The sequence below is a fragment of the Pteropus vampyrus genome, unplaced genomic scaffold (assembly GCF_000151845.1).
Source record: "Pteropus vampyrus isolate Shadow unplaced genomic scaffold, Pvam_2.0 Scaffold43, whole genome shotgun sequence".
Taxonomy (NCBI): Eukaryota; Metazoa; Chordata; class Mammalia; order Chiroptera; family Pteropodidae; genus Pteropus; species Pteropus vampyrus.
The window spans coordinates 5,268,367-5,292,150 of record NW_011888824.1 but is presented as its reverse complement, the minus strand read 5'-3'; the positions used below and the strand labels follow the sequence as shown (position 1 = coordinate 5,292,150).

Here is a 23,784-nt window from a genome sequence, read left to right as displayed (position 1 = left end):
AAGCCAAGAAATGCGATAACCAGGCAGGAATAATTGTTAACTGGAAAAGCAGGTCTCTTTTATAGATGACTTCAAGGTTGGTGGGCCTAAATTTGCTCTTGCTTTCAGCTTTGTTTTGCTTTACTGGCTTGCAAATACGTGTCACACGGTGACCCTAGGTTGGCCTGACTGCTGCCAGCATGTTGCTGAGAAAGGTATTGAAATTTACAAGGATTTTGCCCCTGGCCTCCACTGTCTAGGTGCAGCATTCTCACACACACTTTAAAGCATTGCCAGCTCACAATAGCCTAGTAGTTAGGTATGCACATGCGTGTCACCTGTCTCAGTACCTGCAAATAGACTAGAAGTTCTCAGGGCAACCTGCTTGTCTTGCCTTTACAAGAGAAACTGTAAACAATTATAGTATTTCAGATAGGGCAAAACATTGAACTTATTTGAACTATGTGCTTCTCAGACTAACAGAGTTCTTTAACAGAACTTCCTGTATTTCACTGAGAAACTAAGTAAAAACATTTTTTACAAGTGTTGTCATGCCTTATTGACTTTCTAAGAGAATCCAAACATTGACGTGGCCGACAAATTGTAAGTAATTGGAAGCAGCACCTCAAAAGATTCAGAGAAGCCACAAATAAAGTGTGACAATTGATCTTGAAAAATCAGAGTGAAAAATCATTAGTGAAGAAAAATAGCAGACCAAGAAGAATAAAAAAAGATCCAGATCCCTTCCCAAAATGTTCCAAGGGAGATTTTAGAACTGTGGCAAAATAAACACTTTGTTAATTTGTACAACAAAACTCAAATTTGATAGGACAAGACTAGGTCAAGATTGCCATACTTATAAGTGCAAAAACTGTAACTTAATATTAAACGGGTTGAGGAAAAGTTGGGGACGAAGATCAGGACTATTGAGTCTGTTTCTAGATCTCGACTTTGGACATCTCATTCTTATGCCTTTAAGTGAATTAAATCACATAAGCACAATACGCAAGCAAGACGACCAGCTTCAGGAAGGCGCCCGATTCTTCCGTCTATTCCCTTTAGCTTCGTCGTCCTGGGCTTTATTTCCTAACGGCATTTCGATTCTAGGAAAATCTCTCGTATCTTTCTAATTATTTCACTGCACAAAATTCTGAAAAGGAAAGAACTGCGGTTTTCTCTGCGCAGGCATCTTTTCTTCTGTTCTGGCTTCAACCAACTTCGGCTGAAAAGGATGTCGCTGAGGGCTACGAGGCTTGAAATCCCCAGGTTCTCTCCTCTTGTCTATTCTTTCTCTCCGCCTATGCCACCCCTACACGCCCCACCCCCAACAATTCACGAACGTTTCTTATGTACTCTAGGGCGTTTTAAAGAGTTTTCTCCGTTTCTCCCTGACCCGCGAGGAACCTTTAGTGGAAGACTGAGCATACAAGGCGCCTAACCAGGGGTCGGCAAATAGAATACTTGAGAATAAAAGACCTAATAGATAAATCTTGTGCTGCCTAATTGCAATTAAGTATTTTGCAGATAAGTGAGCATATTAATCTTTTCATGGCGTTCAAAACGCCGAGGTCTTTTGCCCTATGCATTGTTTATGAAACAGACTTACATACAGCTTACTATGTACCGGGCATTGTTCTAAATGCTTGTAGAATATGACCTTTGCTTAAAAATATTTTTTAATGAACATTAAATCCACGTGTGCTTTTCTAATGTCCCTGCTATATTTTTCTTTATAACACGGTACAGCGGTTAAGTCTTCAAAGAAAAATATGGAGAAACTATCCAGCTGCTACTTCATCGCAAGCAAACCGTTTCCCTCTTTGCAATTTTTCACAATTATTGTAATCATTTACACCAGTATAGTGAGACAGAACTCTTAATTTTTTTTCAACGACGATCTCAGGTTTTGCCCCGGTGTTTGGAAGCTCCCGCTAATTTGCTCGTGTGGCAAACGTTAATTGCACCTGTAGGTGTTCGCTTAAAGTTGTGAAGGTCGAGTTCGCGCCAGGCAGGCATTGGCGCATCTTCCCACCAGATGGGGTGGCCGACCTGCGAGCGTGCGGTTCATGGTTCGCTGAGCCGCAGGGACAGGGAGCAGAGTTGCGTAGTAGGAGGTCGGAGCTGGTGTGGTGCCAGCCAGCTCAGCTCCGCGCAGCGCACTCAGGACGCCGGTGCTGCAGCCAAGCAGAGGCCCGGAGACCCGCCCTGAAGCCAACAGCCGGGCTGGAGGGAATCACCGCTCCCGGCGGCCACCGTCCTGAGCTGACCCGCTTCAGCCCCGCCAGGCCCCGCCTGGCCCCCACCGACTGTGTGCTTTGCCCCGGATTAAGTTTCAAAAGTCAGGATGGAACGTTTCGGGTTTCTGTTCACACGGTTATTGAAGGCACCGCGGTGGGGACGGTACAAAAGAGACGAGGGTGTGTGGGGAAGGGGTTTTGTGTTTTAATGAGGGCTTAACAAGCTGGCTGTAAGTGCTTCCAGCTCTCCTCCTGCCCAGCCCCGCCCGGGCCCGGTCTTTCACGTCGCATCCTTTCCTCTTCTCCCCGCCCCGCATGGGTCTGTGTGGGGAGAGAAAGGAGTGTTCAAAGTTTGAACACCCTGAGCAGATCCCCAGAAAAATATGAATCGGTCCGTGGCGAAGGGTGGTGATTGGCAGACGCCCCTTTCTCAAAGGCTTTTCTCCACTAAGCACGGAGCTGTCCCGGTGCAACGACGGCGTCTCTGGCTGGACATCGACCAACCCGCCGCCCACTTCCCAGTACCACGGCGCCCGAGAGAGCAAAGCGACCGCGGAGGCACATCGACGTAGCCGGTTCAAAAATACCAGAGCATGGAGGGAAGGAGAAGCTTGAAAACATGTTTTGAAAGCACATCTAGACTTTTTACAACCCACGCTGTCCAGCGCACTAAAAACTGGACACAAATTCGAACTTTAGAAAACAAATTCAGTTTCCAAGAGCGATATTTTCCACGTTCGAGATTCTAATTAAATCTAGTGCAGTGACTGCAAACACCAGGGAGAGTGGGAAATTGAAATTATCTGGATTATCCAAGCCCGAAAAACTAAAATTGTGTCCTGAAATACCCGTATTGTTGCTCTAGTCCTTCCTGCCACCAGAGTAGACACAACTCCAGCTCACGTTCTACTCAGCAGGATCAGCTATCCAAACCCCTGTGGCCAAATGGTAATAACTGATTTAGAGCAAATCGAAAATCGTGTGGGGGCCAACCTCTCAGACCCTCCGACCGCCAGCGGTTAGGTACCTGGTCGGGGAAACTCACGTCCTTATCTGTTCACAGCCCAGAGGCCGCGGGAGTAGCCTCGAGAGTTGCCAAGGAGAAAAGTAACTTTGATTTAAGGTTTTCGAAAACCTCAGAGGGCAAATGTGACCGCCAGGGTCAACCAGTCAGCAGTTTTGGTCCAGACAAGGGACAGCCGAATGGGGAGGCTCGGTTTCGCCACGGCGCCTCCCGACGTCACAGACGCTCGCTCACATTCAGCCACGCGCTTGGGGTTATTCTTTAAACACAGGACTGAAACTCTACCCGCAGACGGCGGGATACGAAGGACAACCAAAACCCGAGGCCTAAGAGCCCGCCCCGCGCCGGCCCGCCCACGCCGTGCCCGCGCCCTGGTCTGCCCGCTTCCCTAACTAGAGATAGCCTTGCGCTCACGCTCGCCGCGGTGTCTCCCCGCCCGCGCGAATCTCCCAGGCCCCAGGTGTGAGGCCGGGTTCCCACGCCTCGGCCCGAGGCTCGCGGCGGGTTTGGCGAGCGCGGCCCCGCCCCTTCACCGCAGCCAATCGCGCGCCACGCTGGCCCCGAGGGGGCGGTGCCCGCTGGGGGCAAGAGCGCGGGAGGCGGATGAAGTGGCCCCGCCCGCGCAGGGGGGCGTGGCTGGCGCCTGCTCTTGCGGCAGAGCTGGGCTGCGGCGTGGGAAAGAGCCGCGAGGAGCCGACCGCGCCGCCGCCGGAGCCGCGCCTGCCTGGGCCCAGTGAGGGAGGGAGGAGGGAGGCAGGCAGGGTGGGCGCTACGCGCCGCTCCGAGTCTGTGGCTCCGGCCGGGCTGCGACCCGCGCCGTCTTTGCCGCGATGAAGCGCCCATGCGAGGAGACGACCTCTGAGAGCGACATGGACGAGACCATCGACGTGGGAAGCGAGAACAATTACTCGGGGTGAGCGCGGGCTCGGCGGGAGCTGCCCAGAGCCCGAGGCATCGGGGAGCTTTGTGCACGACCGGCTCCTTGGAAATCCCGAGGCTCCTCTCCGCGGCGTCCTAACGGAGATGGGAAAGTTTTGCCCGAGAAACTTTGAGTAGTGGGTGCTCATGGAGAGTTCGTTGGGTGGGGCGAGGGATGTTGGTTTTTACTCTAGGGGTGGGGCGCAGAGGACCAGGGACGCGACTGAAAAGTGTGCAGAAGTTGGCGAGGGAGGGTCCCCGGCTGTCAGCGTGGGGCGCACGGACAACCACGTCCGGACGAAGGGCGACGCCCCCGCCATTGAAACTGTATTTGGGAGCACTTTTAAAATGGGCGAGGCGAAAAGAAAAATAAATTGATATTTTATTTTTTAAAAGACTGAAAAGATAACTTCCTTTCTGGGGAGCTTAAAGCAGTTTGCGATGTCAGGACTAAGTAGGTCGAGGTTTCCAGGTTGACCGTGTGTGACTTGGCTGACGGGAGAGTGAGTGACAGATGTAAGGATCCTTTCGGGCATCATCTCTTTGACTGCTTGAACTTAAGTCTGGAAAAGATCTAGGTCGTGATCACAGAAGCCAGACCTCCACTTTCCAGTGACAGAGGGAGATTACCGAGGCATTTTAGTGCCTAGGCGGGTCAAATGATAATTGCTTCTAATTGGCATCCCCACAAGCACCTTAATTATTTATCTGCAGCTGTCACTCAAAGAGCAAAATTCTTCCAACCTTTAGAAAACTTTCAATAGTTTTTTTCTTTTAATGCTGTTATTCTAATACGTACAAACCAAAGTTTGAAATCAGCAAGAGCAAAGATATTTACAGGAAACATTATTTGCAAAGTACCTTCTAATTAAAATGTGTCATCTTTAAAAAATGAGATCAGAAAAATAGAAGATGTTATGTGAAAGGCGAAACCAGTTGAGAAGGGGTAGGAATGAGGGAGACAGTTAATTCAGAAATAAGATCCAGAAGTGAGAAGGTGAGGTAATAAGAACCTGGTGTGTGAAACATTTCTAAAATGAAAGAACAAATAACAGGAACCTGGGGAATTTGAGAACATAAAGAAGTGTAGAATCCATGAATTATGAAGAGTAACAGATACAAACTAGAAAGGATGGTAAAAATTCAAAGTGACAAAATAACGATTTGATTGAACTTTCAACATAAAATATCTTTTCATTAGGAAACTCAAGATGAGTTGCAGCTCCTAGAGGTTTAAGTTTGTATTGAGGACACAAAGATACCCACATTTCATTTTCAAAGTAAAACGTTTACCTAGAAGTTCATCTAATTTGAATTTTTCTATCAGTGACATTTTGGGGCATTTTGTTTTAGATTAGTATACAAAACATTAAATTTGTCTTTTTCTGTTGTGAGATATGACTAGTTGAAGTTTTCAAGTAGTAAGATAACTTCTATTTATTTTAAAGATCGCATCTAGTGACAGCAGTTTGACATGTGATGGCTGTGTATCTGTTTGATAGTGGTGCTAAACATGGCCTTTATTTTAAAATAACTTTGCTTTGTTCAGAGTATCTGACTGGAGTGAGGAGGATGATACTGTTAGAGATTAGCTGACTTTTAAGAAACATTTATGAGTGGAACTAAGAAATACTAATATCTAACTTTTCACCCTACCCATAATTATTTCACTGGGAATAAAAGTTTAGGGATGTTTTTGTCAATGGATTTGGCATCTGGATTACTCATTAAAATTTTTTTAAAAGGCAAGATTCCTACCTAAAAAGATATAAGGGTTAAAAGCAAATTATGTTAAGAGTAAAGCAAGAATTAAGAATAAAATAACAAACCTGAACTGTGCAACTACTTTGAATATTTAACAAGTACCATTAAGTACCCAGAAGGAATAATTGTTATGTTAATACAGCACCTGACATACTCTTTCTATTTCATAGGCAAAGTACTAGCTCTGTGATTAGATCAAATTCTCCAACAACAACATCTCAGATTATGGCAAGGAAGAAAAGGAGAGGGGTATGTGATTTTTTTCTTTTTATTTCATATAATCCAGCCTAATGTTTAACAGTTATGTTTTTCTACTTTGAATAATTTTATTTATGTATTCGTAAACTTTTGTTGCTCTGCTTTCTTTGGGATAGATAATAGAGAAAAGGCGTCGAGATCGGATAAATAACAGTTTATCTGAGTTAAGACGACTGGTGCCAACCGCTTTTGAAAAACAAGTAAGCTACCCTCACCCCTGACCACCCCACTAAAAAGCTCAAAAAATCTGATTCTCTCATCTGGGAATGTGGGTTCTTGTTAAACCTCATTAAAATAATGGCGTATGTGCCCTGATCTGGCATAGAGCAGTGATTTCAATAAAATGCTTTGTTGTGGCAAAACTATTAAAACCATAATCCATCGTGAAGTTGAAAAACATTTCCTTTCTTGAGCTTATTTTCCCCTTAAGGGTAACAGTGCTCATGCTTTCTCTGTTCTTTCTATAAAGACCAGTAGTGGTTTTGTTTAAAACCAAGCTGTATATAGTATCCTTCAAAAAAAAAAAATATATATATATATATATATATTTGTGAAATTTCATTTTTGCCTCAAATAGTAAAAAAAAAAAAAAGTAACCTTTTTATTTTAAAAATGACCAAAGTCCAGAAAGTAACATCTCTAGCTTCATTTTCTAAATAATAGTACTAAAAAATTTATTTACCAAGCCATTTGGTTTCATTTTTGATCCCTGAGTTAACAGAATGATTTTCAATTTACAGTATCTTTTTGGAAGTTTGGTAAAAATCAAAGTAGCTATATGCCGCATTTCAGAATTCAGCTAAAAAAAAAAAAAAAAAAATCCGCATTCTTAAAAGAGTAGGAAACTAAATATCTAAATATGTCGTTTTGGAAAAGTTGTTTCTTCTCCTGCTGCCATGGCTAATGGCACAGATTTCTAAGAGCATCTTTCAAAGAATATGGCATCATACCCTTGTTGAAAATACTTTCAATTTAATTCAAATAGAACATAAGACAGCAGTTGTTTGTTTATTTCATTTTGTTGTTTATTTCATGGACCACTAACATTATAAAGCAAGCCCTACAAAGCCCTTGGAAATTATCCAGGCTGCAGTTTTGTTATTAGTCACTTTCACTGAAGCTACTGTTTCTTCGTGGAAAAATAGAACATTGACAAAAGTACAAGATGTAATGCGTTATTGATGATACATTTTTAAGAGAAAAAAAAGCCACCCATTCTATTAGTTGAAACTCTTTATGAGATAAATATAATATGGAAGTTATTGTTTTGATTAGTAGCATTTTCAATGATAATAGGCTGAAAATGAAAATACCAGTAATCAATGATGTTTTTACTTTGAGTACTGAAATGTCTACAGTTTTAAGGAACAATCAGTTTGGTGATTTTGTTTTTTCTTAGTATGTTAGATTTTTTTCTTAAATATAGACTTCAAACAAACCTTAAAAGCAAAATTCAGCTGTTTGGCAGTTAGTTACTATAAACACAACTTTCTCATTTGCCGAGCTTGGCTACCAACCCTTAGTGAGCTGGCCCTGTCACAATATGATTAGAAGGGTGTTCTTTCCAGCAGTTTAAATAACTGGCGTTCTCACCATGTACTGGTGCTGATAAGTTTCACAAAACAAGCAAAGCATAGGAACCTGAAGTAAACTTCAGAAAAACATATTGATTTAATTATTTAGCTCTTTCAGGAAATTAGAAGACACCGACAGCACTCAGATAGTTTGAGGTGGCAAATTTTTATTTCAGTTGGTCTCCAGAGGTTGCCTTGTTTTAAAAAGGGGAAACATAGGAATATATTTTCAAGGCAGTTTTTTAAGAACTATTTTAAAGGATTCAACTATCCTTAAGCATTTCTGATGCTTACTAGATAAATAGTAAATTATGCCTTCTTGTTTATGATCTTGGAATTCACAGTGACACCTGCTGGTAATTATTGAGAAAAAAACATTAAAAGTCCCCTTTTTTATTTTTGGTTCTACTTACTTAAAGACTTATTAGAATTTTCTAATTTTAAAAAATCTACTTTCAGCAATAATTTGCTAAGATTCTATCTCTTTATCCTTCAGAGTTACATTCAATTGATCTAGACCAGCGCTATATAGGACTATTGTATGTCCTACATAATTAGGTAATAAAGTATATTATTAACCAGAGTACTGACTGGATGCAAAATTTAAGATTTCCCCAATCGTAATATTTTTGGTGGAGTGATCTTGGGAATATAGTTATAATTAAAAAATTATTATTATGCCTTTTAGTTTTTAAAAGTTAAAAAGGGAAATATCTGTCATTTGGTGTGACATAGTAATTTGTGTTTTCATGTAAAGTTTGGACAGAATTCAGATTTTTCTGTGAAAAAATTAAACTTACAATATTTTAATGAGAGGGAAAATTGAAAATCCAGTATAAAATGTTTCAAATTAGTTTCCATAGGACTTATAAGACTTTATTATTTGTTTATGCAGGGATCTGCAAAGTTAGAAAAAGCCGAAATATTGCAAATGACTGTGGATCATTTGAAGATGCTTCAGGCAACTGGGGGTAAAGGTAAGTAGGTGACCTCATTTTTTTCCTCCCCTTTTCATCTTTCTGTTTTTCATTTTTTCCCTCTAGGATTATAAGGAAGTCATAGTTGAACAGTTCTTTAACAAGCTAAGATAGGAGGTCCCAGATTAAAGCCATGGAAATCAATGCTAATGGCAGGATTGAACTCGTGGGAAAGAACTTCTGGAACAAAAGAAGCACTTGACCCTGGGCTTGTGTTTGCTTTCATAATACTGTGGGAGTAAAGCTTCATTTACAGCAGCCTGGTCAGAGATTTGTTTGGGACTTTAGAAGCACATGCTAGAATCTGTACAGAAAGACAAACACAAACATCCAAACATAAACAGGAGGTTAGAGGCAATCTTTTTCTTCTTTCCCTTCCCCCGAAGCCCCCATTAAACCAGATCTAAGACTCACTAGAATGCAGCTATCCCAAAAGAAGTGACTTTAGAATTACTTTCATTGCTGTTTTCAGATTTTGGTTTGTCTTGGACTTAGACCAGACAGAGCATTTGAAGTACAGGTAGTGAATCTCTACTGGGAACTGTTAATAGAGTAGTCATTCCTGCAGAGAGCAGACAGGAGCAAACAGGAGCAGGTGCCCTGGGCCCAGTGCCCTGGAGAGATGTCCTCTATACCGGATAATGATTCAGGGAACAATTGTCCAGGGGGTCTGGGACAGATTCTCACTTTATGCTAAAAACAGAGTCAAGATCCTGAAAGCTATAATATTCATTCAGATTTCACTGTTCTGTTTCTCACACATCACTCAGACTGAATTTGGCCCTTTTGTATCTTTTCCACCCTCAGGCAAGCCTTTACTATTCATCTTAGTGAAGGGTGTTATTTAATATATTTGACAGCTGGGAAAGGACAGAGTATCACAAGTTGCTAAGTGCTGCTGCACCTACCCACTGGAGGCTTCTCTGTGCTCAGCATCAGCCTTTTACTATGTAATGTCTCAGTTTGTCCTAGATCAAAGCAGAAAAAGAGCATTGGAGGGAAGTGGCTGGTTCCCAATTGGTAATGGAAGTATTTCAGTATTTAACTCTTCTATGGCCATACTGCTGAGGACATGTGGAACACAACCCTGATCATCACCCAGTCTTTCTCTGTGTCAGGTTGGGCGGGGGGTGGGAGGAGGGTGGTGATCATCATACAATGAAGCCCACATGGTGTGAGTTACCCTTGGTTACACCTTCTCAAGGAACTTTCCTGAATGAATGGGCATGGAACTGTGATTTTTACTCATTAAATGTAACCCTAAGGATAAGATGCAAACATTCTTACGTAATGGAGAAGAGGACTGGATGAAACCTTAAAAGCCAAGAATCCAGCCCATCTTGGCCACTGCCTCACCTTTGACCTGAGGTAGAAGTACACTGCTGTACTGCGAGGCCTGTTCTAGTGCTCTGAGGATTAAAGGGCCCTTCAGCCCCATAATTCTGTCTCTACACTTGCTACCTTGCTACTTCAGGATATTGGGAGACCTATTGAGTTAGTGGTGGTGCAAGAAAAGTTGCTTGATTACTCTGCCTCCCTTGGTATTGTTAGCCACAAGGCTAAGAATTCTTATCAGGGTTTCAAATATTTGGCATGAGCTATACTTCTAAAAGAGTAATATTGTTCTTATGCCCTGTTATAAAAACTAAGTTCCATCTCAGTTGCTATTCTTGGCTACCTGAACAGCCCTGAAATTCATCCCAGAATAGTTTATGTACAGACATTTCCAAGCAGGCTCCATACAAGTAGCCTGACTGCCAGGTTGTTAAATAAATCATTGAGCAGGAGAATTTGTGGACCTTGGGGAAGGGGGACTGGCAATGTGGGCTCCCATTGTCCAAGATTCACAACTGCCATAGGGGCCTCATAGTGTAGTGGTAAAGAGCATGGACTTTGCAGTTGAGTTGCCTGGTTTCATATCCTGGCTCTGCCATGGATTAGCTGTCTGATCCTGGGTAAATTGCTAACCCTCTCTGAGCCCCAATTTCCTCACCTGTAAAATGAAGACTGTGCTAGTGTCTACTTCACAAAGTTGTTGTGAGTTTATTCACTTAAAGCTGTAGAACATTGATGGCACAGATTATGTGGTATGGACCCATGTGCTATCATTTTTGGCCCAATATCCATTCAGAAGAGATAGCTGCTCATCGTCATTTCCCTCTGTATTCACCAATAGGATAGGAATTACATAATTTATATTCCTTAAAGTACAACAGAGAACTCAGCCATATACAACAACATATAGCTGACAAACTACAAATTTCAATTATTTCATGCCTGCTCATGAAAATTCTCAGAAGCCCCTAGGGTTCCAGTTCTGTTGTTTCATTCTTTACCGTAGTTTCTAAAGAGGACTTAGGAGAGTAACCTAAATTTCTAAATCCATTTGGGTTTCTAAACTCTGTCTACTCTGACGATCACCTCCCTCCTTCTCACATGGAAGTCAGAATCTGCAGACCCTCATGTGAAATCCCTCTGTGGAGGCAGCAGCTTTAGGAAGAGCTTTTCCTCCTGATCCCAGGGACTTTGTTGCTAACTAGGCCAAAGTCCTGGGATACCTATTTTTGTTGATCTTCCACATTTCATGATATTCTCTTATATCATCTTTGTGCTGTTTTGTTACATTTTAATGGTATATCTTTTTTCCCCAAATGTCTTTTTGACTTCCAAATTTCCATTGGAATTCTAGCTTTAGGATTTTGAATATTGTGACTACTATTTTCCAAAGTGCTTTGATTACAGAATAAGATAGTCTAATTAGTAATAGGTGATAAATAAAGTAGGTAATGCTTTGATCTGCAAAATCATAAAAAAAGATAATATAGTAAATGCCTTACATGAAAATAACCTTGTCTGAGTGTGATATTTCTCATTTATGTATACACACATTTCAAAAGGGAGTAGACTAAACTTATAATTCGAAAATTGTTAAAAATACTTGCAAACAAGAAAGAATCTGAAAAAAATATGTTCGTATATATTAGAGGTCAGTCATTCAAAGAAGTGACATTTTCCCAAATGTCTGATTATTATTATACCCTAATTTGGCACTGATAATAATCAGATATTACTGTTTCTCTATTCTAACGTATTAACTTTGGATAAAAATAGATTCTCATAAATATGACCCAGCTCCAGACATTTTTATGGTAGTAACCTTAGGCATGAATGCATACACACTGACACAGTTAACACACTTTTTTCTTGGGGGATGCCAGAAAAAAGTAAACTAACCAATGAAAAAAATACATTTAATCTTCAGGAAAACTATAAGTTATAGTAATCTTATATCAGTAATGCAGTCTTATATTGCCTAATAGAAAAATAAGATCTTCAAATTGATAACCCCAAAATTTTTTAATCATTTTGTTTTTGTTAAATTTTTTCATACAAAGTGATAAGATGTTTTTACTTTGTTGATTAAAAAAAAACCCACTATGAGTCAAGGAGCATTTTTGAATTTGTTAAGATATAATAAGTGATGTTAAAAGAAAATTCCCTTTTTTAGAAAGTCCCAAGGCTGCTAAGATTAATTTCACATCTCTGTTATAAATGCCAAGAGAGTGAGAATGTTTCAGATAAGCCCTTTAATCTCCAACTCGTATGACAGAGACAGAGAGACTGGAACTCTCTTTTACCGAGAAAAAGTTTACTAGGAATTTCATTATTCACACTACAAAAAGAGATATCATTTTTTTTTTCTAGAAGTGTTTGAAATGAAGATGTTCTTAATTTTTTCCCCCACTATGCTATTTGGTTGCAAGAACAACTGTAGTATATAACTGCCACGAGTTGTCACACATGTGAATTGCAAAGTACACTTTCTTCTACAAAAATTACAACCATAAATAGCTGGCCACGTTTTCAGCTCATTCTACTTAAATCTTCTGAAGGACGGAATAGCACATGGTGGTTAGTCAGTAATTGGATCATTTTTTTCTCTCGCTCTCTCTCCTGGCCCCCACTCTGCTCAAACACCCTTTTAGGCTACTTTGATGCACATGCTCTTGCCATGGACTTCATGAGCATTGGATTCCGAGAGTGCTTAACGGAAGTGGCGAGGTACCTGAGCTCGGTGGAAGGCCTGGACTCCTCGGATCCACTGCGGGTGCGACTGGTTTCTCATCTCAGCACGTGTGCCTCGCAGCGGGAGGCGGCAGCAATGACGTCCTCCCTGGCACACCACCACCACCCGCTACATCCGCACCACTGGGCGGCGGCCTTCCACCATCTCCCCGCAGCCCTGCTCCAACCCAACGGACTCCACGCCTCGGAGTCAACGCCTTGTCGCCTTTCCACAACTTCAGAAGTGCCTCCTGCCCATGGCTCTGCTCTCCTTACGGCCACGTTTGCCCACGCAGATTCCGCCCTTCGGATGCCGTCGACGGGCAGCGTTGCCCCATGCGTGCCACCCCTCTCCACTTCTCTCTTGTCCCTCTCAGCTACTGTTCATGCGGCTGCCGCAGCAGCCACCGCAGCGGCTCACAGCTTCCCACTGTCTTTCACAGGGGCCTTCCCCATGCTCCCTCCAAACGCAGCTGCAGCAGTGGCAGCCGCCACAGCCATCAGTCCGCCTCTATCAGTATCAGCCACATCCAGTCCCCAGCAGTCAAGCAGTGGAACAAACAGTAAACCTTACCGACCCTGGGGGACAGAAGTGGGCGCTTTTTAAGTTTTCACTGAACTTCTTGCAATAGTAACCGAATGTCCTTCATTTCAGAGTCAGCTTAAAACCTCTCTGCACCCTGAAGGTAGCCATACAGATGTCTACAGATCCACAAAGGAACAATAAAGCTATTTGAGACACAAACCTCACAACTTGGAAATGTGGTATTATCTTCTTTTTTATTTTTTTAAGGCAGCTTGGTTACTGACATCAGCAACTTTTGAAAACTTCACACTTGTTTCCGTTTAGAATTTTCCTGGAAGATGTATAGACTGTACCATCCAACAGTGCATCAGTATGTATCTGAATTAGAGAAGAAAAATGCCCTTTCTGAATTCTCTTGAAACTAGATGGAAAAAAAAATTTGTGTTTCATAAGTGCCTGAGCTAGTAAAGTTTTTTTCCTAAACATGACATTGCACAAATAAAGAAGAGCATAGTGGTTAGATTAAAAAAGGAAAGGGGCAGAAGTCTTCGGTTAGGCTGCAGATGTACAATTCCAGACAAAAGTACTCTTTTGAAACCAACAGGTTTTTATTGGCCAAAAGGATTGCCGAAAATAATTTTCAAATTTAAGGACCTAATTTTATCTTAATTTGCTTTCTTCTTACAGACTTGCCAAGTGGTGATATTCAGTAACGCATAAGCAATTATTTCATCAGTGCTCAGATTAACAAGTATTTCTGCCCTGCCTGTAAACCCCCAGGCACTTTTTTTTTTTCATGGCTCAATATATGGTGCTTCTTTATATAAACTACACATTTAGAGAATGCACCTAGGAACACTTGCCCACAGAGGCTGTTTGATTCATGCCAACCTGAAAACTCCAGTTTGTAAAAGATTAATATATTCAGTTTTATTTGGACTATTTTTACATACGTATCCTCTTCATTTTGTCCTGATAATGAGTACTATCTATTTTTGTCACCTTTTTGGAAGAAGTTCCGTTTCTGGAGGTGATGAGACAGGGAGAGAGCATTGGAAAGAGAAGAATCACGATTTTTAAAAGCTCTTTGTCAAGCTCACAATTGCCTTTGACCCTAAATCAAGATGAATGTATGCAATGGGATGTATATAAGTTATTTTTGTCCATGCCTAGACTAGTGCTACATAAAAGTGTTTTGGTTTTGTTTTGTTAATTTGTTTAATGACAAAATAATCTCTTAATACATTGAAATTAAGCACGGAAATTTTGTTTGAAAGGTAATGACACAGCATGTATTGTTATGCACTTCATTTCTCTGCTGTGTGGAGAAAGCAATAAACATGAAAATGTTAAACATTATGCAAAATTATACTTTTAAATATTTGTTTTAAAATTACTGTACCTAGTCTTTTTTGCATTATTTTGTACCTTTTCTATGCAAAAGTCTACATAACGCTAATTAAATGAAGTCCTTCTTGACTATTTTTATGTGGATGAGTTGCTTTGCAGAATGGAAAGTTGTTATGAGTTTCAGGCAAGACCTTCCTTCACTAACAAGTTTAGCCATGGCTTTTCTTTTTCTCTTTCAAAGTCATTTTATGTAATTCATAGCTTGCTTGAAAATAGCATTTATCTGAGCTTGTAAATCAACTAAGCATAGGTAGATATGTCATCATTTGGAGGCAGGAAGTGATCAGTTTCCTCTGCCTTTATTCTTAACCATGGTTCTTGGAAAAGTGCAAATACAGGATCTCTAATAGTATACTGAACATAGGCTAATAAGCAAGAATGTGTCATACATTCTGTAACTCAAAGAAACATTTGTAGAGTGTTTTTAAAGGTATCATAATAGGTATATATACATATACCTCCTGACAATAAATTCTCTGTACCTACCTCAATGAAAATTTATTTTGAAGCTGTAGAAATTACACAGATATCATTCCTTCAGTGAAGGCTGAAAGAGGCTATTTCAGAGTTCCTGGAGCTATTGGGCCAAACATATGGAAAGAATAAAAATGAATATTTTTATTATGCATATTAATTATGCTCAAAGGTAAAACTGGGAAGCTTCTTAAATTAGTTTTGAAAAATCAAGCATATAGTTTATCTAATTTCTTCTGTCTGGAACTGTGTAAAAAAAATGAACAAAAACATCACCTTGTTCCTCCTTTCTGAAGCTCTGTGGTTATTATATCTGTTAACTCTGATGGAATTAGGTAGCAAAAGAAAATAGATTTAATAGTATTTGAAGTTTGCTTTTTAATCATGATTTGTGGTCAACTGGCATAGAAATCATTTTTATTTAGGATCTAATAGCTGATTCTGTGCCTATTGTAATGTCAGCATTTAACGAACTTTTGGAATGTAAACCGTTTTACAGATCAGAATTTTTTTAAATTTTAATTCAATATTAAGATAATACACCTGCTTTCCTCCTTTTCTCTCTTTTCCTCCCTGACATTTTTCTTCTTCCCAGGTACATATGTGGTATTATTTTTCAGTTTAATTGATTAAAATATTTGCAAACCAACTTGCCACATAGTTGTTAGGGGTTGTCAGTGTTCCTAAATATAATCATTGTCAGTAATTTTAGTCATATAAAATTAATTGATCCTCAGTCAATGTTTCACATCATCAGCTTTTAACATTACATTTTTTTTTTTTTTTTATTAACTTTACCATTGAGTTTTCCATATCTGTCAAATGTGTTTTGAAAGTGGTGTTCTACCTTTAGGTGTGATTTTCATTTTGCTACCAACATGGGAAAACAATTTGTTTTTATATTTCAAGGGAAAAAGAATATTTAGGATTTGATTTATCGGTGGTTTTTATATGTGTAAAAGTTAGTTGCAAAATTAACTCAGGATTTTTGGTAAAGGAAAAAAGGAGTGGGGAGAGAAAAGGAGAAATTTTTAGAAATTCGTTCTTCCCCAAATGTTAAAAGCTATGTGTATGCCTCATTAGTACACAGTTTTGCATTTCACATTTGTGAGCCATGAGGTATTTATTGAGTAACTGCTGTGTACCCAGCACTGTGCTGTATATGTCAGGTTTCCAATGGTATGTAGTAACACATGAAAGTGTGATCCTACCACCTGACAGTGAAAGGTATGGCTGACACCCTACTTTTCACAGGGACCCTCAGAAGAGATCTGTGCCCTGAAGGTGAGGAAAGGGGTTTTGGGAACTGTTTGATAGGCTTTTTGATCTTGAAATCTGCTATTACACATATGATATTTCCTATCATATTTGAAGAAATCTGCAGGACTTTTAAAGTAGTGTTGAAACATAAAAATATCCAAATAGTAATGTGAGTGACAGCTCTATGATCTACATGTACATGTGTATTAACAATCATAATGAAGCCTTCTGGATTATCTTCCTTATATATTCATCTTGTTCCTTTTGCCATTAATTAAGTTAGCAATGTAAGAATAATCACCTTAGGTGACATCAACACAAAGCAAGATGATTTTAGAATTCCATGTTTTTATAAGTCTAGGATTCCATCAATTGCAAGATATACTATTGGTTTAAGGTCAGTTTTTATGGAAAAAAAAAAACAAAACAACCACAATGTGACTTTACACATTGATCATAAGATATCCCAATTTCCAGAGTGTAAATGAAAAAAAAGTATCTTGGATTTGAGAATACTATAACATAATATTATATTCTTGAATGTAATTTTTTAAATCCATAGCTAGAGATGTACATAGATTAAAATGTGACTGATTTAGCTTACTTTAAGAATATCAGCATAGAGTCCTAGTCAAATCAGAATCTGGATTGACTTTATAAGTTTAATGATATAAAGATAAATGTATTTTTTAAGCTTTTAATGTTTCTATTGCCCAATGGGACTAATCTTAGCTATACATTTCACTAAAGAATGGGATTTGACTTTCCTTGTAATTCTTTTAAGATCTAAGCAATAACTGAGGTTGTGAATGTTTCAACAACTACAACAAAGCATTATAGCCAATATGACATCATAAACTGTGACTATAGATCATATTTTTGGAAGGATAAGTTTTTGAACTCAGAAGATCTTTAAAAGAAGAAAAGCTCCTTAGCTTCCATAGACAATCTTGAAGGATCAGAGTCATATGAGAAATGGTTCCCTAGGTAACCAGGTGGCACTTTCTCCCTCACTTCTAACTTCACAGGAACAGACAGGAATGGGGTTGGTCAGGGAATCGGGTCCTCCTGTTTAACTGACAAAATCAGCACCCACTGTAAGTCACAGATCCAAAAAGGAAAATGTAATACTAACTGCTAATACTGTTCCATTGTTCTCTATGCTAAGCTCCATGCTAAGTGTTTGAACTCTGGTGTCACGTTTAAGCCTCATAGCTATCATATAGAATACATAGTATCATCATCTTTACATGTTAGGAATTGAAGAATAAGAGGTTAATTGTCCAAGATTATACATAACAGGTTGAGCTATTATGTAACCCAGGCCTGTCTGACTCAAGTCCATACTTTGACCTCTAGGCTGTGGCTTTAGATAGTGCTATTTTGGTCTAAGGCTCATTCAGACTAACCAAGAATATTTCAATCTGCCTGGGATCACTTTGAACTAATAACAAGGGTAAATCTATCCACAGTATTAGTATAAAATCCTCGACCAAATCACCCTTTTAATATATGATAGGATGAAAAAAGAACAACTCCACTTTACTTTACAACATAAAAAAAAAAAAATTATTTTGTCAGTTTCCTAATTTTAACCAACTTTCGAGCAGATCATATCTACCTTATCTAATCTGTGAACTAAAATGATGAAGTATTAAGACTAGATATCTGAGTAAATTGAGTTTGAAAAAAAATCCTCAGTCTTCCACTGGATATAAAAGAGAGATTTTTTTTTGAGGGGAGAATGCTGGATTATACTGAATGTTTATACATTCTAGGTCCATCATGTCATAAAATGACATTCTTCATTTGGCCTATGAAGACCTGCCCTTTAACCCATTCACTTTCATAATTCTCATTATCAGGGAGGACTTTTTAACTAACCTAAACTCCAGGCTACAGTTAAGCATGTTTTCTATAGCAGTTAACAGTTTATATGTGTATAATTTTTCAAAAATCTAGAGACATTTTAAATGCGTCTTAATTCTTAGTCTTCTGAGAGCTGAATTTTCTGTTTCCTCAACCTCTTGTCATTCTATTAGTCTATGGGAATTAAGAGATTCATGCATATGAAATGGTATATGCATGTAATAGAATGCTTTATAAATTTTTTTTAAGGGATAGAAAGAGGTTGAGTGTGTTTGGCAAGCTAACCTAAAGTTTCTTTCATTAAATTTTGTGTTTTTATTGGGTGAAAACAAAGTCACATTTTCTCATATGGAAGAAAAAGTATTTTGCAAAGAATGTTATTATAATGTTTCACTTGAACAAATGGGGTGATAAATTTAAAATTGCTAGTAAATTGAGTAATTGAGTTAACCCCTTCTTTCCCAGTTATAGCTATCAAGCTGAATATTATTTACCGTAGTGTAAAACTCAGCTTCCTAGATCTTTCTTCACTTCTTTTTAAACTTTTTTCTTAATTACAGAGAATCTTAAAAAACAATTTTTCCCCCCACAAGCAGTAATGCTGGAGCTTCATGTAACTCAGTTTGTATAGACATTCTCCTGAGCTAGCAATGGCTGGCCTCTTCCCATGTCCTAGCCAGTCTGTCTCAGCATAACTGCTTTAAATAGCCTTCCCTTGGCATCCGGGAAGATGATGGAGCTGTGTTTTCAATCAGGAGGGCAAAACACAGGGGCACATAGACTATATTTTACTCTTGTCATATATGTCACAGTCATAAGCCACCTCTTAAACAGGAACTAAGCCAGTCACTTTTTGTCTCACAACCAGCCATTGTTAGGTTTATTTTATTATTTTGACATATTTCTAAGAGCAGAAATACATGCATAACATAGTACACAGATAGTCGGGTGTGGTAATATCATCAAAACCCACATACAGCCTGGTGGCCGTCAGATGAAGGTACTGCCAAGCTCAGTGCTCAAGTGTTGCCTATGGTAACAAATATCCTTTACTGCTCTAGTAAAGGAGACTTGATGAGCCATTGTGCCCCCTTTCAAAGATAAGTAAGCCTCCCCCTCCCCACTAAAAGAAATCTATGAGTTCATTATTGCTGAATTATTAGCAGACTTAAAGCATATGTGCTGCCCCAAGAGAACAGACGTAAACACCATGTGCCTCCCAACTATAACTATCATGGGAACGGGGCTCAGTAATAAACCCATGAATTATCTGACCTACTCTGACCAGTTCTCATAACAGAGCTACTTCTTCGATGTGACCATCAAACCCATTGCATGCCCAAGAGCGGGAGCCACAGACAAAACAACACAGGAGCAATAACTCAATATAAATATATTTAGCCATTTCTCCAAACACCAAAGTCCAGCAGGCAGCTTCCTTGCTCTGGGTATCAGGAGCTTGAAAAAAAGGAGAAACAAAGTTCACCATTGTTTGTCTTCAGGATATGACACAGTGACAGAAGCGGTGAAAGTCTTTTGTGTAATTGGTTTTTTTAAAGTGTATGGCTTAGGAGTTAGAATTCTGTAAGAGTATTAAAGGGGATCAAATTTTTGCTACAACAAAACTGTGGCTTTGGGGATATTGATTTTAAGTTGGTTGTTAAGAAATAAAAAGACCCAGAAAGAATCTTTAACCCTCCCACTTTCCTGCCTAACTGATTCAAATGGAAAGGCCTGCTCCAGTAAGGGAAACTTAACGTGTATTGTCTTAGAGTGTTAGATGATTCCAGGCAGCAGTCTGGTAGCTAGATCTACTCCCCCGACAGTGTCCCATTGTTTCTGGGTTGCCCAGTAATAATTTGCCTGCCATGTATGTTCTGCTCTTTCTCAGCTACCTATAAATTGCCTAATTCCTGCTAAATCTCAGACTCATGTCCCCTTTCTCCTTTGTTCATAATGGCATATAAACAAACTGCTCAATGTGTTTCAGGTCTCATGTCTTATGACACCCCCAGCATGTATGTCCATAATAAACTTTGTACATTCCTCCTGTCATGTCTCTATTAATTTGATTATTAGCCCAGCTAGAAGAACTTAAAAGGTGAGAGGAAAAGAATCTTTTTTAGCCCCCTCAGTATTTTCTACTGATACAGTAAAGTCATATTAATATGGAGGTTTGCTTACTGATAGTACAACTTCACGGCCATATCCAAAATGATGCATGTTTAATTAGTTAAATCAAATCTGTTAAGCAGTTTCGTTTAAGAAGCAGGAGCTTATTGAAATTCTTGATACTTATTCGACAGACCACTTAGAAATAACTTAAAATCCATACTTATAATCCTAGTGAATTTATTTCCACTCTATTCAATATTTACAAGTCATTTTTTAAAATCTCAGTTCTTCAGTGAGTATAGTAAATAGAATAATGACTGAAAGAACAAGTTCTGAAATCAGACATATCTGTATACAACTTAAGATGTATTAACGTTTGACTTTGGACAAATTACTGAATCTGTATAAGCTTTGTTTTTCTAATTAGTAAAATAGAATTAAAAAATAACATCTCTGTCTGTAAAATATAAGTATTATTTTAATGATTGTATAAATAGGTCATTGAGTTAATGTGGAATAATTGATCAATTTATCCTTTTGTTGAAATTTCGTTTACAACTTTTACTATTAAAGATAATTTTTAATGAAAAAACACCTATCTCGTGAGGATTTTCTGAGGATTAAATGAGATAATGTTCGAAAGACTTGGCATATATGACACTATTAATAAATAATAATGTAGGTTATTCAAATCTAGTTCACTGAAAATCAAAATAAGTCTCATTTAGTTTCATTCACCTTTATTCAAGTATGTACCAAGGTAGTCCCCCAACACCTGCTCTCTTTACATTAAATCAGTTGCATGACATGTTTTCAATGAATCTATTTACAGATTCATGGAATTTCAGAGTTAGGAGGACATAACCTAAACCAATGGTTCATTTTGTAGATAAAAAAAACTGAGGCCCAGCTAAGTTAGATAATCTTTCCTGTAGTCATGGAACCAGATCTCCCAACGTTTGTGGTTCTTTCTAAGACATGACCATAAAGTAAACATTTTCTTTCATGCCTTTTATATTTTAGGTGCCAAAAGCCTTTATTTTGTTGTAGATGAGCTAAATAGGTCTTTCCCTCTTTTTGTTTTTGTTTTATTTAGGATAGCATGCTTTGTTTCTGGTCTTCACGAGCAATGATTTTTAGTCTGATCCAAAATATGTACAATGGAGTCATATTTCTTTAAAAGGAAAAAATTTAATCTAATGAATATGGCTGAGATTGAAATTATAACACTATCTTTAAATGATATCCTTCATCATCAAAACGCTAATCACACATAGGCGAACAGAGTTGTGCCACTATCAAGCACTTAGAGCAGAATCTTTCATATATACTGATAAAACTGCTGCCTCACCAACGGCTAGGCATAGGCTTCAGCTGCTGCTGTACCCACCCTCCTTTCTGTGGCTCCCCAATGCTCTTAATATGAAGACAAAATTCTTCACCTCAGGCTACAAGGCCATACATGATCTGTCCCCTGCCTATCTTGTAGGCATCTCTTCATCTTCCTCTGCTATCTCTGACTTGCCATCCAGCCATCCTGCTTTCCTTCAGCCCCTGGCATTCTCCTAACTCTCTGCTGCTACAAAGCCTTTGCCCGTGTTCCTTCTACTACAAATGTTCTTTTTTCTCTTTTTCCCTAGAATTTTTCAGATGTCAATATATCTGACATTTTTCTCTTTTTCCCTTCATTTTTCAGATGTCAATATATCTGACATTTCCAACTGGTTCGAAATCTTATTGTGGAACTGTATGAACCACATACTTCTCTTTCACAGAATTTGTCAGTTGCAATTCACATTTGTGATTAAATGAATGCCATCTGATGTCTCCATCACTACACTGAAAAAAAAGCAAATGGTAGTGACTAGGTTTTGCTCACCAGTAAGTCTCCAAGGCCTCTTTGTCCTGTTTTATATAGAAGGGAAGCTCAGCAAATATTAGTAGACATTCATTAAATGAATGCATGAATACGTGACTGAATGAGGAATGAATGAATAAATGTCATGTGCTGGACCTGCATACTTGTATCGAATTTATTTGAATTGCTTCCCTTAAACTTTAATCTAATAGCAGAGTATACATCAAGTCAAAGCAAGCATAACTGATGAAATGAGAGGAAGCTAAAAAAAAATCCTCTGCAGCTCCCTATAAATACAAAAAACTCTAGATTTTAATTATACCGAACATTTCCAAGGTAAGTATGGGTTGCTTAGATTAAATGTGTTCAAATGAGACACATGAGACTAGGATGCCACCTTGTGGTTTATTTTCACATTTATCATTTTCAATCTGCTTAGAACCCCATTTTAGAAAAGCACCATTATAAACTATGCAATGAAGAAGAGTGGAATTTTCCTCAGCTAAATATTGTTTGCATGTCATGATCCCAAAGAGTTTATTCAAACATTATCATTTATTTCTTTTTGGTTTTTTTATTTTAATTAAATATTGAATTGGTACAGAAATTATATAACATATGTATAAGTTATAAATTATCAAATCGAATTAACACTTGTGTACCCACCACCCAGCTTAGCACTACCAGTACTTTAAAAGACCCCTTAAGGCTTCTTGCAAATCCTTTCTATTTGCAAGGAATAACCAGGAATAACCACTACCTTGCTTTTCTATTAACCAGGAATAACCACTACCTTGCTTTTACTTGCAGTTTACCATCTATGTATATATCAATAAATAATATTTTAATTTAGCATTTTAAAACCGTATAAAATGGGATCATTTTGTATTTGACTTACTTTTTAAATTAAAGTTGTTTTTGATTCATCACATTGATGAAAGGAGCTATAATCCATTCGTTTTCACTACTCTGCAGTATTTCATTATATGACTATACCACAATATATTTAGCTACTCTAATCTTGGTGGCCATTTGGGTAGCTTCCAGTTGGGTGTATTATGATGGTGTTGCTCCGAATATTCTTAATCTCATGGTTCTCACATAAAGGGTTTCCCAAGGGTTGAATTGCTACTATGTGTCAAGTACTGTCATAGCCTAGAGTATACAAAGATGAATGAGATATAGGTCCCGCCCTCATGAACTCTTGGCTTACTATCACTTAATTGCCTTCAAAGATCATGCTAATCATCCAGACCAAAAAACAGGAACAATTTTTTTAAATTTTTATTTATTATTTACAGTTGACATTCAATATTATATTAGTTTCAGGTGTACAACATAATGGTTAGACATTTATACAATTTATGAAGTGATCCTTCCCAAAGGTCTAGTACCCACCTGGAACCACACACAGTTATTACAATATTATTAACTGTATTCTCTATGCTGTACTTTACATCCCCGTGAATATTGTAA

At 38.6% G+C, this 23,784-nt stretch overlaps 1 protein-coding gene across 1 annotated transcript; it reads left to right on the top strand.

Moving 5' to 3' along the window:
* Positions 1-3,891: 3,891 nt before the first annotated feature.
* HEY2 (hes related family bHLH transcription factor with YRPW motif 2) lies at positions 3,892-14,804 on the top strand. The gene is made up of 5 exons (XM_011358751.2): positions 3,892-4,153; positions 6,093-6,171; positions 6,297-6,380; positions 8,650-8,731; positions 12,718-14,804. The coding sequence occupies exons 1-5, from the start codon at positions 4,071-4,073 to the stop codon at positions 13,401-13,403; spliced, it is 1,014 nt and encodes a 337-aa protein (XP_011357053.1). The 5' UTR covers positions 3,892-4,070; the 3' UTR covers positions 13,404-14,804.
* The last annotated feature ends 8,980 nt before the right edge of the window (positions 14,805-23,784 follow it).